Source organism: Onychostoma macrolepis, chromosome 25 (assembly GCF_012432095.1).
Source record: "Onychostoma macrolepis isolate SWU-2019 chromosome 25, ASM1243209v1, whole genome shotgun sequence".
NCBI classification, from domain to species: domain Eukaryota; kingdom Metazoa; phylum Chordata; class Actinopteri; order Cypriniformes; family Cyprinidae; genus Onychostoma; species Onychostoma macrolepis.
In genome coordinates, this window is record NC_081179.1 from 16,253,967 (window position 1) to 16,279,060 (window position 25,094).

General features: G+C 38.7%; 1 protein-coding gene across 3 annotated transcripts in view; it reads left to right on the forward strand.

Annotated features, from left to right (window-relative positions):
* LOC131534864 (proprotein convertase subtilisin/kexin type 5) overlaps nt 1-25,094 on the forward strand; it is a 30,193-nt gene that overhangs the window by 3,468 nt on the left and 1,631 nt on the right. For 2 of the 3 annotated variants that reach the window (XM_058767951.1, XM_058767953.1), the window contains exons 2-15: nt 1,462-1,665; nt 2,846-2,914; nt 3,027-3,069; nt 11,805-11,950; nt 13,192-13,386; nt 13,753-13,839; nt 13,995-14,190; nt 16,990-17,213; nt 17,461-17,703; nt 18,658-18,903; nt 19,135-19,333; nt 20,343-20,548; nt 23,246-23,346; nt 24,587-24,758. In XM_058767951.1, coding sequence (XP_058623934.1) covers nt 1,462-1,665; nt 2,846-2,914; nt 3,027-3,069; nt 11,805-11,950; nt 13,192-13,386; nt 13,753-13,839; nt 13,995-14,190; nt 16,990-17,213; nt 17,461-17,703; nt 18,658-18,903; nt 19,135-19,333; nt 20,343-20,548; nt 23,246-23,346; nt 24,587-24,758 — 2,331 coding nt within the window. The remainder of the gene's footprint in view (nt 1-1,461; nt 1,666-2,845; nt 2,915-3,026; nt 3,070-11,804; nt 11,951-13,191; nt 13,387-13,752; nt 13,840-13,994; nt 14,191-16,989; nt 17,214-17,460; nt 17,704-18,657; nt 18,904-19,134; nt 19,334-20,342; nt 20,549-23,245; nt 23,347-24,586; nt 24,759-25,094) is intronic. The other variant, XM_058767952.1, reaches the window with a different exon arrangement.

Genomic DNA, 25,094 nt, shown 5'->3' on the forward strand with positions numbered 1-25,094 from the left:
AAAGTGTCCAGGGGAAGAAGTGTCCAAAATAAACAGGGGGTCTGGTGTCCTCGTCGTGCTGCGGGGCTCGTGAAGGAGGGCAGTGTTCCAGGAGGAAGGGTCCAGGGAAGGGGCGGAGTCCGGCGGCCGCACGCGCTCCCACTCGGGTCCGGGGCGCGAGGGCGGCGGCTTCATCATAGCGGCGGCTCTTACACGTCGTCCACGGCCTTTGGTAGGACTTGTACGGCCCGACATCCTGGTCCGACGGCCGTAATACGGTGTGGCTTTCGTCCGGACCGCGGGTTCGGCAGCTCACGTCTTCGGTGGCGCGATGTCCCTCACGCACCCTTCCTGGACCCACGAGGACACCAGCGTGCATGCACGGGAAGAGACCGGTCTCCCGAGGAGAGGCGCTGGGCATTTAACAGCGGCGGTGATGAGGCTTCATTCAGTCCAGCTGTGCCTCATCACACGCCGCCAGCCCGCGTTGATCCCACGCCCTCCTCTCATCCACCCACTCCAGTCGGGAGCCTGGTGAAGGCGGCGAATAAGGGACGGGTGGTGATGATAATGAGGGGAGGGCCACTGATCCGTCACAATATGTTTACCAAGGCTGCATTTATTTGATAAAAAATATGATATAAACAGTAATATTGTGAAATATTATGAAATATCATTACAATTTAAATATATTAAATAATACATTAAAATGTAATTTATTCCTGTGATGCAAAGCTGAATTTTCAGCATCATTACTCCAGTCTTTAGTGTCACATGATCCTTCAGAAATCATTCTAATATGCTGATCTGCTGCTGAAGAAACATATATCATTATTATATCAGTGTTGAAAATAGTTTTGCTGCTTAATATTTTTTGTAGAAACTTACTTGATATTTTATTTTATTCTCAGGATTCTTTGATAAATAAAAAGTACAAAAGAACAGCAGTTATTTGAAATGTTTATTTATTTATTTATTTTTTGTAACGGTGTAAAAGTACTAGGTGCCCAAGCTAAATAAAAGTATTAATTTCTTAAATAAATTATGTATATTTGCAGTGTTTTTAAACAGCAAAGTATTTATACATCACAGTAATGATTTGTTGTACTGCAACAACAATTACAAAAACAGAATAACAAAAGCTCAAAAGTACAATGTCCTGATGCATTACAATAGTGACAACTAGACTTTATTGTCATGAAAATAACGTCCAAATAAACATGCACATTCATGACATTCGCCCTCGGCTGCTAGTGTTGGAATAACTCATGACCTATGTCATAATGTTACCTGCTTGGAAAACATGCGGTGATTTATTAAGAGGATGCCAGTGATCCATATAACCAGCAGGTTACAAATAGACACACAAACATTTCTAAGCAATTCAAATTCAAACATGAATCTATCCTCTGATCAGTGTAACTGGATCATTTTTCAAATAAAGGTCATTTGATGTTAAATGTATTTTGTGTGTGATTTCAGATGAGGAGGGGAAGGAGCGTTTCCTGTATCAGGGCCACTGCAGGCTACACTGCCCACGAGAGTTTTATTCTGACCGAGAGCAGTACTCCTGTCTTCCATGCATGCCTAACTGTGAGATCTGTGCTGACGCCAACGTTTGTGCTAAGTGCAGGGAAGGCTACAATCTTCAGAGCGGCATCTGTCTGACAGTTTTGTGTGGAGTTGGTGAGTCTCTCTTTCTATAAAATGCATTGACAGGCCGGTTTAGATGACAGAATAGAGCCCTGCAGCGATGGCGTATTTTTGTAGGCCAACCTGAAGTTAACAACACCCTGGTTCCCTCGACAAACATTTAACAGGATTTTTCCATTGCCTTTTGGATTTTGTGAAATAAACTGGTTTTGTTCACAAATGAACACAGATTTTCTGAATTTTGAAGCCTAAATACAACCACCAGAAGTAAAAAAGAATATGAATGAACTGCATCAAGGTTGCATGACTTCAACATCTCTGCCTTTAAGCTTCCGATAACTCTTTCAGTCTCTTTTAATCAATCAATCAATTCCTGAAAGTTTGAGTTTCAAGGTTTTGGCCTACAAAAATGTGTTATCCCTGCAGCACTTTATGCATGTAACTACACAATAGAGCAGCCCATGTTTTCAAGATGCAATTTTATAGCATAGTATTATGTCTCAAAACTTACTTACTCTTCTCGTACACACTCAAAACTATCTACTTTGTCTTCACTTAAAGAGTACATAGTTTAAAGGCATAGTACAAGTGCACACTATAAAAAAAATAAAGGCGTTTCACGATGCCATAGAAGAAACTTTTTTTGTCTAAATGGTTTCATAAAGAACCTTTAACATCTGAAGAACCTTTCTGTTTCACAAGTTAAATAAAATAAAAGACACATCTAATTTAAACTTCCCACCCCCTTCAATATTTAGGCATTACACTACAGGCAAATCCATTGTTTTTTTTCAGGCACTGGTCACATTAAAAAAAAAATAATTCAAAATACACATTTAAGTGTTAATTTATTAATCCACTTTATCTATGTGAGTATGTAAATTTCATCAAAGGCCATTTTCACAAAAGAAATCAGAAATCTCCACTTTAGTAGCATTTACATATACCAAATGATCCAGTGTTTGGTCCTGTCTATATTTTTTTACATTTTTACAGAGTTGTTTGTTCACATATCAATTTTTTCTTTTTCTGGCTATTGACAGTATTTCTGATTTATGGACCCTTTGTAAAGTTGAATTTGAATGCCATTTGGCCAATCAAAATTGAGGATAGGAACTAACTATTGTATATCTTCTAAACAATCATGTAGCATGCAAATACACACACACACACACACACATATGATACTCACAGACATTTGCTTGAACCACAGGTCAGGTTCAGGACCCGGATACGCAAGAATGTATAGACTGTGGTATTGGCTGTAAAACATGTTCCACAGGTAAATAACAAACACTTTTACATTTTAGTATTTTAACAATGCAATTCATTTATGTAATGTTATGACTGATTATTCATTAATACTCACTAATACTGTTGTGTGTCCACAACAGATGATCCAGAGGTTTGTCACAGCTGCACAGATGGCTACTTCTTGTAAGTTTCCATTGTATTTAAGAAATCGTTCTATTCCCGCTGCTATAATATTTAATTTCAAATGAAAATGTGCTGAAAATGTACTCACTCTCCGGCTATCCAAGATGTAGATGAGTTTGTTTCTTCATCAGAACAAATTTGGAGAAATTCAGCATTATTTACATCACTTGCTAACCAATGGATCCTCTGCAGTGAATGGGTGCCGTCAGAAGTCCAAACAGCTGATAAAAACACTGGAGAAAACAAAATTATGAACAGAGGACTCATATTTTAGCAGGAAGCAATGGTTTGAAGCTAAAAATGTCTTAATGATGGATTCGTCTCTTACAAACATGCAACTTTTCACTCCACAAGACATTAACTGATGGACCGGAGAGGTGTGGATTACTGTGATGTTTTTATCAGCTGTTTAGACTCTCATTCTGACGGCACCCATTCACTACAGAGGATCCATTGGTGAGCAAGTGATGTAATGCTACATTTCTCCAAACTCATCTACATTTTGGACGGCCTGAGGGTGAGTCAATTTTCAGCAAATTTTCATTTTTAGCTGAACTACGCCTTTAAGCTGTGTTGAGGTCTTTTGGAGCGTATTGCAGAGATGCTATGAAGAGAACAGAGATTTGATTGTGTGTTGCTCCCTGTGTTGTGGCCTCCAGCTATTGTGTGCATCAGATTTCACTTTCAGTTAAGTCTCACGGCCGGTTACCTGAGATCCACACTGCTCGACATAGAGGCACCTCTTATGAGTTTTTCCCTCAGCTCACTCAATCTGTCTTCTTTCTCTCTCTCCTCACTAATTTGAGCCCATCTCCTCCTTGCTCGGTTGAAACTGAAGGACTTTCTTTGCTCAGAGGGTTGGAGTGTCTTGTACGAGAGTCCTGACTAATGAATGTCCACTCAGAGAGGAAAAGAGCAATGTTAATCCCCCCCGAACATTCCTCATGCTTTCATTGTGCTTGCGCTGTTGCCATGGCAGCTGTTGTCCGCCGTCTCGCTCAAACATCTTGCTTAAGTCTTGAGTTCCAAAGTGAGGCACCTCTGTGTCTCAGACGGAGCACTTGATCAGCCATGCTTATCAACTGCTTAACTACAACAGGATATTTGTTAAAGATAGCGCAAACATGTAGTTTTATTCAGTTTATCTTTGCGTTACGATTTATCTTGATTCTTTTTATGATTTTAATACCTGCACATTTTTGAAGACATCTACTCATCCTTCTTACTTATATTGCTTCTATTTTCCACATTTTAGAATGATAATGAAGCCATCAAAACTATGAAATGACAAATAAACAATATGACCAAAAATGCAAGTCAAATTTTATATTTATCTCAAAATCTGTCTATCGTAAATAAAAATAAAGTTAAAATGAATTTAAATTTTATTTTCATAAAGAAATGCATACATAAATGATACTAATTTCAAGAGTTTATGCATATGCCTGTACAGTACATAAAGATTTTTTTTTTTAAACTTCAGAAATATAAATTTAGTTAATGGTTTTATGAAGATTTATTTTCAGGACGTTTTGGTTTATTATATTTATTATAATATGATATTGTAATTATTGGAAAAATTATTTATGGAATATATACATATATATATATATATATATATATATACACACACACACGCTACTGTTCTACAGTTTTGGGGTTAGAAAATTTTTTTCTCAGGGGTCATCGGATGCAAAATTCACTTTTCAAGTTGTTTGAACATAAATGTGTGTCGGAAGTGTGTGTACACATCCATCCTATAATGATAAAAATCCACCCAGTGTTTTTTTTTTTTTTTTAAATCCCTATTTTAAAATCCCCTCTCTCAAATCAGGCTGTTCTGAGATTCTTGTCAGAATGATGTAGTTCTGCACAGACCCCTCCGACAATAGTTGATTGACAGGGCCGTCTTACCTTAGACCCGCCCCGAGTGAGCTGACTGAACTGAGTGAGCTGAGAGCTGTCCACCATTGTGTTGACTCCGGTGCAGGGGAAGACAATATGTCTCAGATTAAGCGATTGAGGTGTTTTGTTGTTGGATGTAATAATGAATATAGCAGTCGTCATTTACTCCTGAGATGCTGAAGACGCAGAGGATTAATGTTACTTTCACTTTGAAGTGAATGCGCCGATCCCTGATCTACATAAATGTGGTATTATCTCATTGTCATGTGTAGCTTGCAGCTAATTGGAATTTCTCCGTTACCCACATATGATTATATTTATTATGTATATTATCAAATCACATTAGTTTGTAAGAAACTGTTTAATTTTCCCTAAAGATTTTTAATTACAGTAGTATAATGTACCACATGCTGATCAGAGGGATATGGGTGGGATGTAATGCCAGAGTAAAGTAAAGTCGCAACGTACACATCAGTGTTCAAATCATCTTTTTTCCTGACAAAATCAATATAATGCAATATTTCTATCTGCTGAATGTAAGCTTTTCCATATTCCAAGCTTGCCTGCTGCACTGGGGACATCACATGCATGTGCGAGTCATGAAAATTATGAAAATAAATCTAGGAATTATTTTGTTAGATTTTAAATCAGCGGGGTTGAGGCATCAAAAGTAACTAAGTAACTAAGCTGTTTTATGGATGGTAACTGTAATATTACTGAAATCTTATTAGTAATTAGTTACACTACTAGTTACTGCAAAAAGTAATAATATTACAGTAACTAAGTTACTAGTAACTAGTTACTGCCCAACATTGCCAGTTTCACGGCTAAAGTAAACAGCATATGTATGTCTATGTTAAGCAGTACTGCTCCTCACTCCAGGGAAGAGAGGGGCGGAGTCAGCAGAGTCATTAGCATTTAAAGCAACATGGACCAAAAAACGGCTTGCTGAAAACAGAGCTGATTTTGACTACCATTGAGAAATTTTAACCAAAGTATGTTATAGGCTTTTAATTAAGACCCTAAAAAAACCCTGCAAAATGGGCATCCGATGACCCCTTTAATGGTTTTGATAGAAATGTAATTATTTACATTTAAATTAATTATTTTAACATTTATATAACATTTTTTTTTGCATTAATAAAACAGTAATATTTTAAAATATTATTACAATTAAAAAAATATATATATTTTAATATATTTAAAATCTATATATTTTTAAATGAATTTTACATCATTACTCCAGTCTTCGGTGTCACATCCTTCAAAAATCATTCTAATATGCTGATTTGCTGATCAAGAAACATTTTATTATCAGTGTTGAATATAGTTAAGTTTCTTAATATAAAAAAAAATAAATAAAAATAATAATATGTATATACAGTGGGTACGAAAAGTATTCAGACCCATTTAAATGTTTCACTCTTTGTTATATTGCAGCCATTTGCTAAAATCATTTTTCATTTAGTTCATTTTTTTCCTCATTAATGTACACACAGCACCCCATATTGACAGAAAAACACAGAATTGTTGACATTTTTGCAGATTTATTAAAAAAGAAAAACTGAAATATCACATGGTCCTAAGTATTCAGACCCTTTGCTCAGTATTTAGTAGAAGCACCCTTTTGATCTAATACAGCCATGAGTCTTTTTGGGAAAGATGCGACAAGTTTTTCACACCTGGATTTGGGGATCCTCTACCATTCCTCCTTGCAGATCCTCTCCAGTTCTGTCAGGTTGGATGGTAAACGTTGGTGGACAGCCATTTTTAGGTCTCTCCAGAGATGCTCAATTAGGTTTAAATCAGGGCTCTGGCTGGGCCATTCAAGAACAGTCACGGAGTTGTTGTGAAGCCACTGCTTCGTTATTTTAGCTGTGTGCTTGGGGTCATTGTCTTGTTGGAAGGTAAACCTTCGGCCCAGTCTGAGGTCCTGAGCACTCTGGAGAAGGTTTTCGTCCAGGATATCCCTGTACTTGGCCGCATTCATCTTTCCCTCGATTGCAACCAGTCGTCCTGTCCCTGCAGCTGAAAAACACCCCCACAGCATGATGCTGCCACCACCATGCTTCACTGTTGGGACTGTATTGGACAGGTGATGAGCAGTGCCTGGTTTTCTCCACACATACCACTTAGAATTAAGGCCAAAAAGTTCAATCTTGGTCTGATCAGACCAGAGAATCTTATTTCTCACCATCTTGGAGTCCTCCATGCGGGCTTTCATGTGTCTTGCACTGAGGAGAGGCTTCCGTCGGGCCACTCTGCCATAAAGCCCCGACTGGTGGAGGGCTGCAGTGATGGTTGACTTTCTACAACTTTCTCCCATCTCCCGACTGCATCTCTGGAGCTCAGCCACAGTGATCTTTGGGTTCTTCTTTAGCTCTCTCACCAAGGCTCTTCTCCCCCGATAGCTCAGTTTGGCCGGACGGCCAGCTCTAGGAAGGATTCTGGTCGTCCCAAACGTCTTCCATTTAAGGATTATGGAGGCCACTGTGCTCTTAGGAACCTTAAGTGCAGCAGAATTTTTTTTTTAACCTTGGCCAGATCTGTGCCTTGCCACAATTCTGTCTCTGAGCTCTTCAGGCAGTTCCTTTGACCTCATGATTCTCATTTGCTCTGACATGCACTGTGAGCTGTAAGGTCTTATATAGACAGGTGTGTGGCTTTCCTAATCAAGTCCAATCAGTATAATCAAACACAGCTGGACTCAAATGAAGGTGTAGAACCATCTCAAGGATGATCAGAAGAAATGGACAGCACCTGAGTTAAATATATGAGTGTCACAGCAAAGGGTCTGAATACTTAGGACCATGTGATATTTCAGTTTTTCTTTTTTAATAAATCTGCAAAAATGTCAACAATTCTGTGTTTTTCTGTCAATGTGGGGTGCTGTGTGTACATTAATGAGGAAAAAAAAATGAACTTAAATGATTTTAGCAAATGGCTGCAATATAACAAAGAGTGAAAATTTAAGGGGGTCTGAATACTTTCCGTACTCACTGTATATATACAGTGAGGAAAATAAGTATTTGAACACCCTGCTATTTTGCAAGTTCTCCCACTTAGAAATCATGGAGGGGTCTGAAATTGTCATCGTAGGTGCATGTCCACTGTGAGAGACATAATCTAAAAAAAAATCCAGAAATCACAATGTATGATTTTTAACTATTTATTTGTATGATACAGCTGCAAATAAGTATTTGAACACCTGTCTATCAGCTAGAATTCTGACCCTCAAAGACCTGTTAGTCTGCCATTAATATGTCCACCTCCACTCCATTTATTATCCTAAATTAGATGCACCTGTTTGAGGCCGTTAGTTGCATAAAGACACCTGTCCACCCCATACAATCAGTAAGAATCCAACTACTAACATGGCCAAGACCAAAGAGCTGTCCAAAGACACTAGAGACAAAATTGTACACCTCCACAAGGCTGGAAAGGGCTACGGGAAATTGCCAAGCAGCTTGGTGAAAAAGGTCCACTGTTGGAGCAATCATTAGAAAATGGAAGAAGCTAAACATGACTGTCAATCTCCTCGGACTGGGGCTCCATGCAAGATCTCACCTCGTGGGGTCTCAATGATCCTAAGAAAGGTGAGAAATCAGCCCAGAACTACACGGGAGGAGCTGGTCAATGACCTGAAAAGAGCTGGGACCACCGTTTCCAAGGTTACTGTTGGTAATACACTAAGACGTCATGGTTTGAAATCATGCATGGCACGGAAGGTTCCCCTGCTTAAACCAGCACATGTCCAGGCCCGACTTAAGTTTGCCAATGACCATTTGGATGATCCAGAGGAGTCATGGGAGAAAGTCATGTGGTCAGATGAGACCAAAATAGAACTTTTGGTCATAATTCCACTAAACGTGTTTGGAGGAAGAAGAATGATGAGTACCATCCCAAGAACACCATCCCTACTGTGAAGCATGGGGGTGGTAGCATCATGCTTTGGGGGTGTTTTTCTGCACATGGGACAGGGCGACTGCACTGTATTAAGGAGAGGATGACCGGGGCCATGTATTGCGAGATTTTGGGGAACAACCTCCTTCCCTCAGTTAGAGCATTGAAGATGGGTCGAGGCTGGGTCTTCCAACATGACAATGACCCGCAGCACACAGCCAGGATAACCAAGGAGTGGCTCTGTAAGAAGCATATCAAGGTTCTGGCGTGGCCGAGCCAGTCTCCAGACCTATACCCAATAGAGAATCTTTGGAGGGAGCTCAAACTCCGTGTTTCTCAGCGACAGGCCAGAAACCTGACTGATCTAGAGAAGATCTGTGTGGAGGAATGGGCCAAAATCCCTCCTGCAGTGTGTGCAAACCTGGTGAAAAACTACAGGAAACGTTTGACCTCTGTAATTGCAAACAAAGGCTACTGTACCAAATATTAACATTGATTTTCTCAGGTGTTCAAATACTTATTTGCAGCTGTATCATACAAATAAATAGTTAAAAAATCATACATTGTGATTTCTGGATTTTTTTTTTAAGATTATGTCTCTCACAGTGGACATGCACCTACGATGACAATTTTAGACCCCTCCATGATTTCTAAGTGGGAGAACTAGCAAAATAGCAGGGTGTTCAAATACTTATTTTCCTCACTGTATATGTATATATATATATATATATATGTTCAGGATTGTTTGGTGAATAGAAATAATGGAAATAGAAAAAACATTTAAAACATTTAAAATTTATTTAAAATATAATTTTTTTAAACATTATACTGTAAATGTCTTCACTGTCACTTTTAATCAATTTAATGCATCCTTGCTGAATAAAAGTTTTTAAAATCTTTTAAACGGTAGTATAAATTCTAATACACAGTATTAATTAAAAGCTTCTAAATTTTAGTTTGCCTTGGCAGTGAGGATTTCAAATATGATCTGAATCAGGACCGAACTATTGAGTCCAGACTGTTTTTCAAACTATTTTTGATGGTAAAGGAAAATAAACAAAATATGTCCATGCTTGAAATGTCAATCTGTCTGTATTAATGTCTTGTTGAGCAGCTCTGATGATAGTGTTATAAGGCTTCCAGCTGTCATTCCTTAAATAGTCCCAGTTGTTTATAGCAACACAGCAGGAAGTGCCTGGCAGGAGTTTCCTTCTTTGATAAGGAGAGACCAAGGTGCCATTAAATGATCTTTTAATCTGTCCCTCATTTCCTCTCTTCCTTTAATATGAAAGCTCTTTTATAACTTCACTGGATAATTATCAGTCAGTCCTCATAAACACTGCAGTCAGTCAGAAGATTGATTGGTTGATTTAAAGATTGTGTTCTTCCCAAATTGTCTATACAACCGATTTAAGAATCATGATGGAATCAAGACTTTAAAGTACGATCTTCCACTCTTAAGGTCATTGCACACGGAGTCTGAAATTTTCGTCCGAATATTTCGCACGTTAAAAAATAAATACAACCTCACATTGTGTCAATCACATTTACACACTGCATCTGAAACTTTCGTCCATCATAAAAAAATTCGGATCAGGTTAGATTTTCTGCGTTTTCGGATCCATAACAAGCATTTTGATAGGAAAGGATGACGACTATTGTATGAAAAAAATGGAGAAAAAAAGAACATTTCGGACTCGGTGTGCAAGGACCTTTATGCTTTAATTTCTATTGTCATCTGAAAGTTGGATGGCTGAATAACTGCAGTAACACTGCTGTAGGCAGGTACGCTGTGGTTTTGGGATGGTGTTCATTTCTCTGGTGTGGTTTGGCTTCTCTGGTTACTCTTTCTGTCAAAGCACTGAAATCAACCGCCCTGGGCTCACATAATCTCAGCCTGCATTATATTCCTCACCCTGAAGGAGGAGCTTGTGAATCAGAGTGTCTTTGATTCAAAAGTAAGTCTACAAAGACGTTGCTGCTGATAGTGATAGTGAAGTTGATAGTGAGACAACTAAAGAGTTTTCACCAAACACTTTTGTGCACTGTATTTGAGTATGTTATATACTCGAACCTTGCAGTTCAACCAGCTGCTAAGTTCACTAACTTCACTGTGTTGAATTCAAATGAATTAATTAGCTTTGTTTCCAAAGTTGCGCATGCAATGTATGTGAAATATATCATAATGTTTCAAAATTATTTTGCAAATTGAACGTTTCCAAAGTTCAATAAATAGTTCAGCTTAGTCAAAATAATGACTGCAAGAAATGTAGACCCCCTAGCAGATCTCCACAGGTGGTGCTGGGGAGGCGGAGGGGTAATATAAGTTTAATTAGCGATTAGTGATTAGTTAGAGTTTCATGCCTGAACTATGTATTTTTGGATATTTTAGTACATCAAATTAAGATGTTTCCTTGAACTTCTTTCATATTTTATTTATTTCAATTAACATTTATTTCCTTTAAAGTAACACATTTGTATTTATACAGTTTTAGTTACCTAACTCTGTTGCGAACACACCAAATTTCTATCTAAGTTAGACACAAATTATGCGACTTCTAATTTTTAACGATAATAAACACGGTTTATAAAAAAAACCCAAAAAAACGATATGGCTCCCAATGGTCCTGGCTGTACAATCTCAGTAAAGAACAAAAGATTTCGGTCGTCTTCTGCATTCTCCACAACCGCACTCACAACTGAGCTGCAAGATTGCGCAAAGCCACATGTTTTCGACATTACCTTCTTGCATAATTCTTCTAGTGAACACAGAAAAAGCGCAAATAGCATTCTGTAATGGCTCATCCATGCATGTTTATTCTAGAAAACAGCCCTCAAGGGATATTTTGAAGTCCTGCTTAAAGCAAAGCAATCAGTGTTTAGCTTCAATATGTGACAAGTCTATTGTTTGTTATCTCTGTGTGTAGATACAGACAGCAGTGTCGTCAGCACTGTCCCCAGAGGACCTATGAGGACCGCGGTAGAGGACTGTGCATCAGCTGCCCGGAGCCGTGTGTGGACTGCTGGAGCGATAGCCTGTGTCTCACTTGCCAGTCTGGATACTTCTTGAACAGTGCGTATGCTACTTCCTCTGAATGCCTTGCTAAAGTTCACACTCATTTTCCTGTCTGATAGCCATAGCTGTTGGCTGGTTAAGTCTAGCTTAAAGCTACAATTTAAAATTAATACTACTTTAAAGGCATTTTGATTTATCCAGTTGTAGAGAGCTATGTCATTTAGAGATGCTTGTGAAGAAACCCTGATGATCAAAACTCCAATGGGTCATTTATAATGAAACTTAATAACCCAAAAATGAAAATTCTGTCATTAATTACTCAACATCATGTCGATTAAAAATATCTTAATTTGTGTTGCGAAGATGAACAAAGGTCTTACAGGTTTGGAACGATATGAGGGCGAGTGATTAATGGCAGAATTTTCATTTTTGGGTGAACTATACCTTTGAATGTTTTGCTGACATGCCAATAAAGCCAAAAAAAAAAAAAAAAAAGTCATAGAAATGCCAATATATGTATTAATAATTAACTATAGAATATTAAATATTTATATATTTTCAATATAATGTTTAAAGGTGAATCTCTTTCTGCAACACACTCAATACATAATTGCACACAAGAATTCGCAATTCTCTGTTTATATCTCGCAAGTCTGACAAAGTCTGAATTGTGAGATATAAACTCAGAATTGCAAGAATAAGTCTGAATTGTGAGAAAAAAGTCACAATTGGCATTTTAAATGTATTTATTGACCTTTTAAATGGCTTCCATACTTTTAACTTAAATAGGGGTTGTGGGGGGGGTTCATTTATTGCCCATTCATTTACTGAAAGATTCAAAAATGTATGTATATATGTATATAATTTTTGTAATAGTTAGTAATTATGTAAATAAGGAAAAAAAGGTTGGAAACGCCTGATAGAGCATTGCATGTACTTCACAGAAAGGATATTGTGCACAGCAGCACTGTTTCCCTCACTAATTTGAATGGGAAATATGGGATGCAAATATAGTTAATGGAAATTCTGTGCAGGTTAGTGCTGTGCTTCTGAATCTGAGAGTTTCATTCATCCATGATAATGTTCAAGTTTTTGGGATTATACACACCTATTTATTCCTGAATATTACTATGTTAATATACAATGAAATATCACAACTGTTTTATCACCTGTGAACAGCTACTGTTCAAACATTTGGGGCCGGGAAGATTTTTAAGTGTTTTTTAAAGAAGTCTCTTATGCTCATTATTATTTTATGATGAAAATCATAACACTGTCATTCTTTTTGCCTGAAAAAGATGGCACCTGTGTGAAGGAGTGCCCAGCAGACACATTTAAAGACTCCAGAGGGTGGCGCTGTCAGCCCTGTCACAACTCCTGTCTGACCTGCCACGGCCCTGGAGTGAGAGACTGTGACAGATGCAGTGGCTGGAGCCGCCCAGTTTACGGGAAGTGCCCGGTGATCAGCTGCCAGGAAGGCCAATATGTTGATGGTGAGAAAGAGCTCCTGCCATTTAACATGAGAAAAAAAGGATAAGTCCACCCTCTGTTGCAAACTTGCCGTTTAGTCTAGATTGCTTATGTCTGTTATAGTTGGTGTAATACTGTGCTCTGCTGGACATCTAGTGGTAATACATTTAAAACGCTGGTGATAATTTAGCAGGCATTTTCCAATTTTTTTACGCTGAAAATTTAGAATAGTTTTGGGGACTGTAAACATTTTACTTAATATATTAATTGATATATTAACACATATCTAATAAGAAATTATAAAGATTTAAGTTAGGAATTCATCTAAGTCATTAATATTTTCTTAGTAGTAAGAACTAACAGTTATAATAACCATGTGTTTTTTTAAGGGGAAAGTCGCACTTGCCGTTACTGTGATAGATCCTGCTTGACATGTTACGGTCCCAAGGCTCAGAATTGCATCACATGTGCTACCGGTAACGTATAGGTTAGCTTTACTTTCCCTCCCAACTGATAAACAGACGGCCAAAGTTCCCTTTTAATGAATTCCTGTTTCAAAAGCGCTTAATTAATAAATAAGACATTTGCCTACTTAATAGGCTCTTCGCACCTCTTTTTGCTTTCTCAACAGGATACATGTTGGAGCAGGAGGCCGTGTGTGTAGACCGCTGTCCTCTGGGTTTCTATGCGAACAGCTCCAGTCTTCTGTGTGAGAGGTGTTCTGCTAACTGTGAGGCTTGTGAGAGCAGAGACGAGTGTGTGAGCTGTAAGACGGACACTTACCAACTCTATCTGTTCCAGGGCAGCTGCTGGTCAGAGTGTCCAGAGTGAGTCACTGTGGCTGGAACTTCCGAAACGTGCAGGGGCCCAAGAAAGATTTGGACAGTTATACTATATCTATAATATAACATAAATCAAATATTTATATTTTATGGATCCTAAGGGCCTGTTTATACCTGGTCACTTCATGCGTTTTCGCTGATCGGATATGTGTCTGATTTGTTAAAACGTTTCCATTTACACATAAATGTGTCTTTGCAAAATAGATATATATCCGTTCTTCAATTCCCACGCTATATGCAAATTTAACGGAGTTCACGTCAATGAAAGCAATAGATATGCGCTGCATTTGATTCATTATCAGCTAATTTCAATATCAGAGACGCCACAGGAGAGAGCGCGGCATCAGCACTGGAAAGATAGGTTAGTCTCACTACTTTTAATGAAGATGATTGTGTGTTGAGCGTCTGCGACTTACTTTCGGTTTCATTCGCGGCAGTTTGCGCGTCGGCTTGCTGAAGAGATACTGTGCTACTCACAGCATATGTGGTTTCATCAACCAGATGCGTTTACACTTGTCCAGTTTCGTCTGGAATGCCGCCCAGACCACCTCCTGAAGTGGTTTGAGCGATCGGATTTGTATCAGTCTCGAATGCGTTTCTGGGCATTTACACCTAGTCTTTTCACAATCCGGATAGCTATCCGTTCCGAAAAAACGCATGAAGTGACCAGGTGTAAACAGCCCCTAAATATTAAAGTGATTTTAGATTTGACTTTGAAGCCTTTAATATTGTTGAAATATCTACTATGCACATTACAAAGTGTAGTCTGTTAATGATAATTACATTACCAAAATTGTAGTTAGTAACGTAAGCCATTACATTACACATTTTAGGTAATATAATCAGACTACTTTTGGATTACTTTTAGATTACTTTTGACCTAACTTGTTCATAACATTGATTATGTTAAAAAGATATGTCACACCATATTGCTATAAAAATCTAAAGAGAAAGAAATGATATTACATTAGTTATTCCATTAGCACAACATGAAGTGCATCAAACATTACATTATGTCAAGGTTCAATCAGGACCACTTTCGTCAAGTATACAGTGAGTACACCCCTCACATTTCAGCAAAAAATTTAGTATATCTCCTCAAGGGACAATACTACACAAATGAAACTTGGATATATTTTAGAGTAGTCAATGTGCAGCTTGTATAGAGGTACAAATTTACTGTCCTCTAAATATAACTCAACATATAGCCATTATTGTCCAAATAACTGACAACAAAAATGAGTACACCCTAAGTGAACATGTCAAAACTGTGTCCCAAGTGTCAATATTTTGTAGGGGCACCATTGTTATCTAGCACTGCCTTAATCCTCCTGGTCATGGAATTCACCAGAGCTGCGCAGGTTGTTGCTGGCATCCTCTTCCACTCCTCCACAAAGACATCACGGAGCTGTTGGATGTTAGACACATGGTGCTTCTCCACCTTTCGCTTGAGGATGCCCCACATGTGCTCAATAGGGTTCAGGTCTGGAGACATACTTGGCCACTCCAGCATCAGCAAGGCAGTTGTCATCTTGACGGTGTGTTTGGGGTCGTTATTTAACTGCTCTAAAACAAGATACACAAATTTGTACGGTCCTGTCAAGCAGACAAAAACATGAACATGATGAATAGGACATGTGGCGTTGCATGGTTAAACAACGTATAGCTGTTTTCACATAGGGTGTACTCACTTTTGTTGTCAGCTTTTTTGACAATAATGACTGTATGTTGAGTTATTTTCAGAGGACAGTAAATCTTTACTGCTATACAAGTTGCACATTGACTACTCTAAAATATATCCAAGTTTCATTTCTATAATATTGTCCCTTGAAAAGATATACTAAAATGATTGCCGAAATGTGAGGGGTGTACTCACTTTTGTGAGATACTGTATTTATTACAATTATATTGCATACAGTTAGTGTTGGCGGTATGGTTCTGTTCTGGGCAACACTCCACACGCCTGTCCATGCAGCCATTCATGGACAGAGCAGGGAGAGCAGCAAGACAACCCCCTGGGGGAAAACAAAACCATTATATGCATACATAATTACAATTCACAATTACATGAGTTGTAAAAAAACGTGATAGAGAATGCTTGCAATGAAGTGAACTGTATAAGGAAATAAAAGTCAGATCAGATTACAGGTTCAGTTAGGTGGAGTTGGGGTTGGAGGAGGGAGTTAATTGCAAGCAGCGATGCGATGGAAGAGACGCTGAAGAATGGGAATTTAAATAGACCACTTCTGATAAGTGTCAAGACTGGATTGGTACACGTCAGGAACAGCTGACTGTCGGCTGATGCGAGCTTGACTGATGTGGCCTGCCTGAACTAACGCGATGCTGAATTTTCCCAAACTGGGGTTCGTAATGTATATAGATGTAAGAAAACCTAGCAATACAGCATACATTTGTCACGTGTATGTTCCTGTTTAGTTTTCTGTTTGTCCTTATTTGGTTTGGTTCCTGTCCTCGTTATTAGATAGTCACCTGTTCCTTGTTAATTTACTCATTAGTTCCTCGTTTGGTTCAGTATTTATAGCCCTGCTTTTCCCCAGTTTCTTTGTCCTGTCTAACATCGTTTAAAGTGGTTGTGTTTTCCATTGTGGATTTATTAAAGACTTAAGTTTGAAAAGTTTGTTTTGATCCGCCGTCTCCTTCGTGCTCCTTCAAACTCCTTGCGTCGGCAACCCGTGACAACATTGTTTTTAGCCCTGGAATTCACGTGAATATGTTAATGAATGCAAGAAGGAAACCATCTTGTTTGTCCTGGGTTTCTTGCAGAGGTTATTTTGAGACTGAGCCGGGGACATGTGAACCTTGCGATGAACTCTGTTTGACCTGCGACGGCACAAGCACGCAGTGCCTTTCATGTCAAGAAGGTCTTCATCTGGCCAACGGGCAGTGCAGACAAAACTGCGGCCCCATGAGCTACGTGGCAGAAGACGGCACATGCAGACGCTGTGCTCCTCACTGTGACGTGTGCATAGATTTTTCCACCTGTACAAGTGAGTGATCGTTACAACTGAGATCATTTAAACGAATAGTAACAGATACATCCAAATGAGCACTGCAAACCTATCAGTGACACTTTAATGAAATTATATTGAACTCATCTTCCCTCTTGTATTATCTTGTGTGCTATCTATTAATGTGGAATTGTGTATACAGATCAGTTAGAACACAGTATGGATTGCTTGGAAATTAGATTACATTGAATTTTTAATCTAACTTTGTGTAACTATTTAATTTCAGGGTGCAGTTTTCTCTATTTGCTCTTGAACGGGGCATGCAAGGCCGTCTGTCCGAAGGGTTACTTTGAAGACTTGGATCAGGGCATCTGTGTGAGCTGCCATCCCACCTGTGCCACCTGTTCTGGTCCTCTCTCTGATGATTGCGAGACGTGCTCTGCCCTCAACCCAAAACTCTATGAGGGCACGTGCTTGGAAGAGTGCCCAGCGGGAACTTATTACCAGACCTCTGATAAGGAATGCCAAGGTGAAGTATTAGCTGTAGTTATACCGCAAACACACAAAACCAGTATAATCCTGGTTAGTGTAAATTCTAACTTAAGCTCTAAGTATGCTTCAGTTTTATGTATAATGTAGGTATGCGCATAGTGTGTGGCATGTAAATTTTGTAATCAGAATAGTATGCACATAGCTCAATTTTTCTAATCGTGCATACTTGGCACCAAGGGTTTTACTAGGGGGCGCCAATACCCATTGCAGAGGGACACAAACATCTCAATTCAGAAGTGTACACTCGAGCTAACAAATCACAAATCACTGAAGGGGGCAATTAAACTCTCCGAGCTAGGTTACAGTTATGGCATATTTGGAGAGATTGAGGTTGAGCAAACTCAATTATATTAATATAAATACGTTAAAATTTTCAAAATAAATACTGTATGTGTGTGTATTTATATATACATAATAAATATATCACACACACATATGTAAACAAAAACATTTATTTTGGATGCAATTAATCGCGATTAATCGTTTGACAGCATTAATATATATATATATATATATATATATATATATATATAACTCCATCTTATTTTCTCCTCCAACTTCAAAATCATCCAACATCGTTGTTTTACCTTTTTTAGGGAAAGGGCATTTGACTTTCTTTGCTTGTTTGCTTTGTAAGGTCGGTACTTTTGCCAACGCCTACTTCCGGAGAGAAATAGTGCAGACACTGGATGAAAGTTGGACAAAACAAAGATGAAACTTTCTAGTGCCCATGCACACTTTAATGCAAACTTTCAAATGGAGTATGCTATACTTCAAAAGGTTATGTGCTTGGCTGTACGTGTACAATAATAGTTTGTGTCAAAACTGAAGTATACTGGTTATTTGATGATTTATTTGGTTATTTATTTGCAATAACTGAACACGGTTAGATAATTGTGATAATTTATATGTCCCATATTTGGCTCCATAGAGTGTCACCAGACCTGTGCACGCTGTGAGGGTCCAGAACCCACCCAGTGTCTGCAGTGTGAAAAGGGTCTGGTTTTGGATCCCAACACCATGATGTGTGGAGTTACCGGGGATTCGGACTGCCCACCCAGAACATTCCTCCAAAACAACCAGTTCACTTGCCAAGCATGTCATCGACTCTGCCAGTCCTGTGAAGGGCCAGGCTCCTCTGACTGCCAGACCTGCGCTCTGCCCAACTACCTCCACAGTACGAATGACCTGAACTCACATCATTGCATTTCTTTTGTATACTTCTACTGTTAAGAAAACAATGACATTGATTGTGATGTTTGTAATATGGATTTAAAGTGTTCATCAGTTGTGGTTTGGCTTTTAATCCCTCCTTTGGATCTAAAGTATAGTAAAAAGGAAAAACATGGTCTTTTGTTATAGAGGTTGTACAAGTAACTGGTTTAATGGGAACCTGTTTGTGTTCCAGATGGTTCGTGCGTGAGCAAATGTCCCATAGGAACTTACAGTGCCCATGAGGAAGCTGACGGTGTAGAGCTGGGCTTCTGTATGCCCTGTGATCATGTGTGCACCACCTGTACCGGGGCGTCTCCCAGAGACTGTCTGAGCTGTTCACCAGGCTACCTTCATCTGCTCTCTCATCTCTGTGTTAGCCACTGTCCCACTGGGTAAGATATTCCTGCACACACAAATTTCATCCAGCCTTTGGTAATTAAGAGCTTAGTTAATGGGAAAGCACCAGCAAAACATTGTTTGATTAAACTGTAGCTTCCCAAACTTCTCAGAACTTAAAGTAGTTAAAGACCTGACAAGGGTCAAATTGTTATGGCCAGATGAAACGGTAAGGTTTGTGGGATGTTCCTAGTCAGCAGGCATAAGAACCTACCAGCAGTGGTCCAAGGTGCGACAAAACCCAATCTGGCAACAGGGTGTTGAGCAGCCAAAGCTACAATGGGCATGTGAGCATCAGAACTGCACCTTGGAAGTGGGGAAGAAGGTTGCCTGATCCAACGATTCCCATTTACATTTATGTAATGTGGATAGCTGTGCAAATGTGCACTGTTTACCTGGGGAACTAATGGCACCAGGATGAACTTTGGAAAGACGACAACTGGTAGAAGGAGTGTGAGGCTCTTTACAACATTTTGCTGGGAAACCTTGGGTTTGGCCATACATGTGGACGTCAATTTGACATGTGCCACCTACCTAACCATTGTATAGCCCTTCATGGAAATTATATTCTACGAGGGGAGTGTTGAAGAATTGAGGAACACGATGAAGGAATGTTGCCCTGGCCTCCAAATTCCCCAGATCTCAATCCGATGGACCAACAGTTCTGATCCATGGTGGCTTCACCTTACAACTTCTAAGACTTAAAGGAAATGTTGATTGTGTCTTAATGATAACATAGGACCAGACTTTCCTGTAGCTCAAACAGTAGAACCAAGGTCATGGGTTCAATTCCCAGGGAAAGCAAGAACTGATAAAATGTAAATATGTAGCTTGAAAGCAAAGTTAGCTGTCAAATGCATGACAAAATGATTTGTGTTCACTTTATCAGAGCAGTGCCCTAGCATGGTGTTTCTATCTCATTTCCCAGTAATTTACTGCCTTCTTTTCACTGTCTGTATATAATAACAAGACATGCATTTCTTTCACTTGATGTGTCTACTTCAGGTACTACAGCACAGGGGAGCGCTGTGAGAAGTGTGACCGTTCCTGTGAGCAGTGCTCGGGCCCAGGGCCGGACGCCTGCAGGGTGTGCACACCTCCTCTGCTGGACCTGCAGGGCACCAGGCAGTGTGTGGATCAATGCCCGCAGCGCTTTTATGAGAGCGAGCACAGCTGCAGACAATGTCACACCAGCTGCAAATCCTGCACAGGTATTTCTGTTATATCATTTTCACATTTTACACCAGTTACGTAACATCAATTACACCATATCTTCATTCTTTTCATTATACGGCCTCCCTTGTTTGATCACAAAATGGCATATTGACCAGTTAGCAAACAGAACCAGATCTATCTGTCTGCAATAACGTTTCATTGTGCTAAAATGCATGCTATAGAAATGGCTATGAAATAAAATCTCTTGACTTGGCCACCAAGGAAGTATATAATATATCTCTAAGGAATTTGCTTGGCTGAAACAGGATTCCTGGAAGAACAAAATTTGAACTCTAGAAATTAGTAGGTACTGTGCCACTAGCGTTAATTGACCGTTCGCAAAGACCTTGATTGACAAGCGATCTGACCAATCAGAATGAGGATATTATGTGCGGCCGCTGCTATCCTCCATCTTGCCTGACATCTATGGCCGGTCTCCATAGAAATCCATGTTAAAACGGGGTTAAAAAGACAGAATGAATTGAAACTTTTTCAGTATAACTAAATATAAATATGTGTGGAGGGTTAAGCTGTCCTGTTGTCGGCTTGTCACAGTAACGTCAATAAGCTAAGGTATTTCTTTAAAGTACTTTTTTTGCATACCAGAAAACCTGTCATGCCCGGCGCTGTATGCATGGCTTGCAGCGCTTAAGTTAAAATACCGAGTGTGAAATAATAAAATTATGTTAAAACGTGCTCTTATCATTCTGTGGACAAAATCTCGTGAACTTCAACACAAATGGGAGCTGTATATGCACATGTGCGCTCATCTGTTTAAAATGAAGCTAAGAGAATTGAGAATGGGTAACACATTTCTGTCTGGATATTTTAGATCGGTCGTAGGCCCTGTGTCTCACCTGGTTGCCCATTGATGGCAACATTTCCCAAAGTTGCCCAGCAACATTGCTCAAAAAGTTGCCCAGTGTATCATCAGCCTAAAGTGATGAAACTATGGCGCCATGTGCTTTTTTAAACAATTTCATGGGTTTCACGTTATATTGTTGGCTTGGAAAATATGTAAATGCACATGCCCAATAAAGTTAGCTGCAGCTGTATCCCTTCTAGTCTTAACTACATATCAGACAGAAGAGTAGATTAACTTTGGGATTAAATGCTGTGTTCCTTGGTTAACACAAAATACTTTATTTATGTTCATTTCGTGCTTTACATAAATATGAAAAGATGATCGGCTCACGTGTTTGAACTGAGGCAATACAGTGATCTGTCACGACACATTAAAGAGCCACAAAATGGTATTTATTGTTTGAATTTCTTTAAAAATGACAAAATTTGAAAGATGAGAGTCCTGAGACCTTGTTTCATATCAGAAGTAACCTGCTCTGCCTTGTCTGTCTGCACGTTGTCAGTTTCCTCTTTAATCTGCGATTTATTTTTCACTGCGTGAGAACGTGTGTAGTGTGAGAGCGGCATTGTTTGTCGGAGATCGCAACAGTAACTAAGGAGGGCGGGTCTTTGCGAAAGGTCAATTACATTCCAATCTACAAGGAATATTCTGTGTTCACTACAAATAAAGGTCAATCAGAAAAAAAAGTGTTGATTACCATGATCTTTTTTTTTTTTGACATCCCTCCATTAATTTAGAAAAGCAAAAATATGGATTACATTAAGGAACTTATTATAGAAGTAAAGACAGCCAATTTATAAATGTTAAACCTTTCAATCTTCCAATCTTTTGGGATTTTGGTTTATGCCATGTGCTGTAACATGAAGATTTGTCCTTTATTGGAATTACTAAACTAGCCAAACCAATTTAGAAAAGAGTGAGCACATAAATTAATTATCTTTCATAATATGACTTAAGACATTTTGGTAACACTTTACAATACGGTGACACTAATATGCATTAATTCATGCTTATATGATTCATAGAGTAAGTAATCAATAAATTGTTATCAGTTAAATGCGTCATAATATATTAACTACCTAATAACTTATTTTGGGCTTCGACCCAATGTGGTAATTAACATATTTTATTAACTAATGAAGTAAATTCATAAGTTATGAGGTAGTTAATATATTATGACGCATTTAACTGATAACAATTTATTGATTACTTTGAATCATATCGAATGTTCATTAGTTGCTGATGCAGTAATCATTAATAAATGGTTTAGTTCATCATGAGTTATACATTAACTCATGATTATCTGTGCATTAGTTAAGCATTACTTAATGCATATTTGTGCACCCGTATTGTAAAGTGTTACCGAAATTTTAGTATAGAGACCAATTTTGACTATTAACTAGTTGCTTATTACCATGTTTATTAGAATTTATAAAGCACATATTCTGCATGACCATATTTTACATCCCTAATCCTACCCAATACCTAAACTTAACAACTACTTTACTATAAATAAGCAGCAAATTAGGAGTTTACCGAGGCAAAAGTCATAGTAAATGGTTTGTTAATAGCAGGAATTGGACTTTAAAATAAAGAGTGACTGAAATGTTCAGTTTTTCAAGAAACAAGTGATTTCAAGAATTGGAACTTTAGTCATTGGACAAGAATTATCAATTTTGATACTATGGTGACTTAAATATTTAATAGTGAATTAGAGATTGAATGTAGTGAAATTCTGACCTCAAAGTAACTCCGTGTTACCATCTCTTTAAACGAAACAGTTGGTCCTTCAGCCTTTCTCTTCTGAATGATTCTGTGTTGTTTGCAGATAACACTCCTCAGGGCTGTGAGACGTGTGACTGGGGCAGTATCCTGCAGGATGGGGTGTGTTACCCTCGCTGTGAAGAGAGCCGATATTACTCACAGAGTGTAAGTGCTGATGACAGAGTAGTAGCATCTGATCAATTACTGCTATTTTTGTCAAAAGATGAAAACCATTAAAAATATTAAAGGGATACTCCACCCCAAAATGAAAATTTTGTCATTAATCACTTACCCCCATGTCGTTCCAAACCCGTAAAAGCTTAATTCGTCTTCGGAACACAAATTAAGATATTTTAGATGAAAACCGGGAGGCTTGTGACTGTCCCATTGACTGCCATGTAAATTACACTGTCAAGGTCCAGAAAAGTATGAAAAACATTTTCAGAATACTGCATCTGCAATCAGTGGTTCAACCGTAACCTTATGAAGTGACGAGAATACTTTTTGTATGGAAATAAAACAAAAATAACGACTTTATTCAACAATTCAGCACTGTAACGTCACCGTAGCGCCATTTTGGAAATTATCGCTGCACACAAAATGCGTACACTCTTCCGTGTCAGCCGCGACATAAGGATGCGCTGTTTGCATTCAAATCAAAGCGTAAATCTAAGTAGAAAACGTATCTATTGCTACGTCCCAATTCGCCTACTTATACTATGCCCTAAAAGTATGTACTCTTTTTGTGAAGAAGTACATACTTTTGAGTATGTAGCAGAATAGTAGGCAGGCTTTGGGACATACTACTTCATCATAGCTGCTTCTTTAACGGACGCTCTGTTGCTTAGTTACGTGAATTCTGATCGATTCCTCGTCCACCGCGCAATGTGTTGTGAGCAATATTAGCCGTTAGAGTGTGCATCAATCTGCAATTCGAATTCTAACCGGAAGTAGTAGACCATCCGGGAATCTTTGGCATACTTTTTTAAACATACTATGATTTGGGACATACTAATTCTATTTTCGAATACTATTTAGAAATAAGCACTTGTGTCGCGGCCGACACGGAAGAGCGTACGCATTTTGCGTGCAGCGATAATTTCCAAAATGGAGCTACGATGTGCTATGACAATGTTTTTTATACTTTTCTGGACCTTGACAGTGTAATTTACTTGGCAGTCAATGGGACAGTCACAAACTTCCCGGTTTTAATCTAAAATATCTTAAATTGTGTTCTGAAGACAAACGAAGCTTTTATGGGTTTGGAACAACATGGGGGTAAGTGATTAATGACAATTTTCATTTTGGGGTGGAGTATCCCTTTAATACTTTCATCAAAAAGTTCATTCAGCAGTGTAGCTACAACATATAAATAACAAGATTTTGTATTTTTCAATGGTATTAGGGAGTTTGTGAAGCCTGTGACGAGTCCTGTAAACACTGCTCCGGTGCCGGGCCCCAGAGCTGTCTTACCTGTCACCCAGGTTTCGCCCTACATGCCCCTGACAGTCAGTGCTTGCCCTGCTGCCAGTCTGAGGAGAAGAACGAGAAGTGTTGTCTTTGTGATTCAGGCTCAGGTACTTTTTACTTTAAGCTTGGGTTTTTGACATAGATGTAGGTCCAAGATGTAGGTGAGTTTGTTTCTTCATCAGAACAGATTTGGAGAAATTTAATGTTCTAATTTAATATCACTTGCTCACCAGTGGATCCATTGCAGTGAATGGGTGCCGTCAGAATGAGAGTCCAAACAGCTGATTAAAAAAACAAATAATAATAATAAAAAACATCACAATCCACAACTAGTCCACACGACTCCAGTCCATCAGTTAACACCTTGTGAAGCAAAAAGCTGTGTAACTGTAATAAACAATGACGTTTTAAATGTCAAACTGTTGGAGAGAAATATGCAAAGA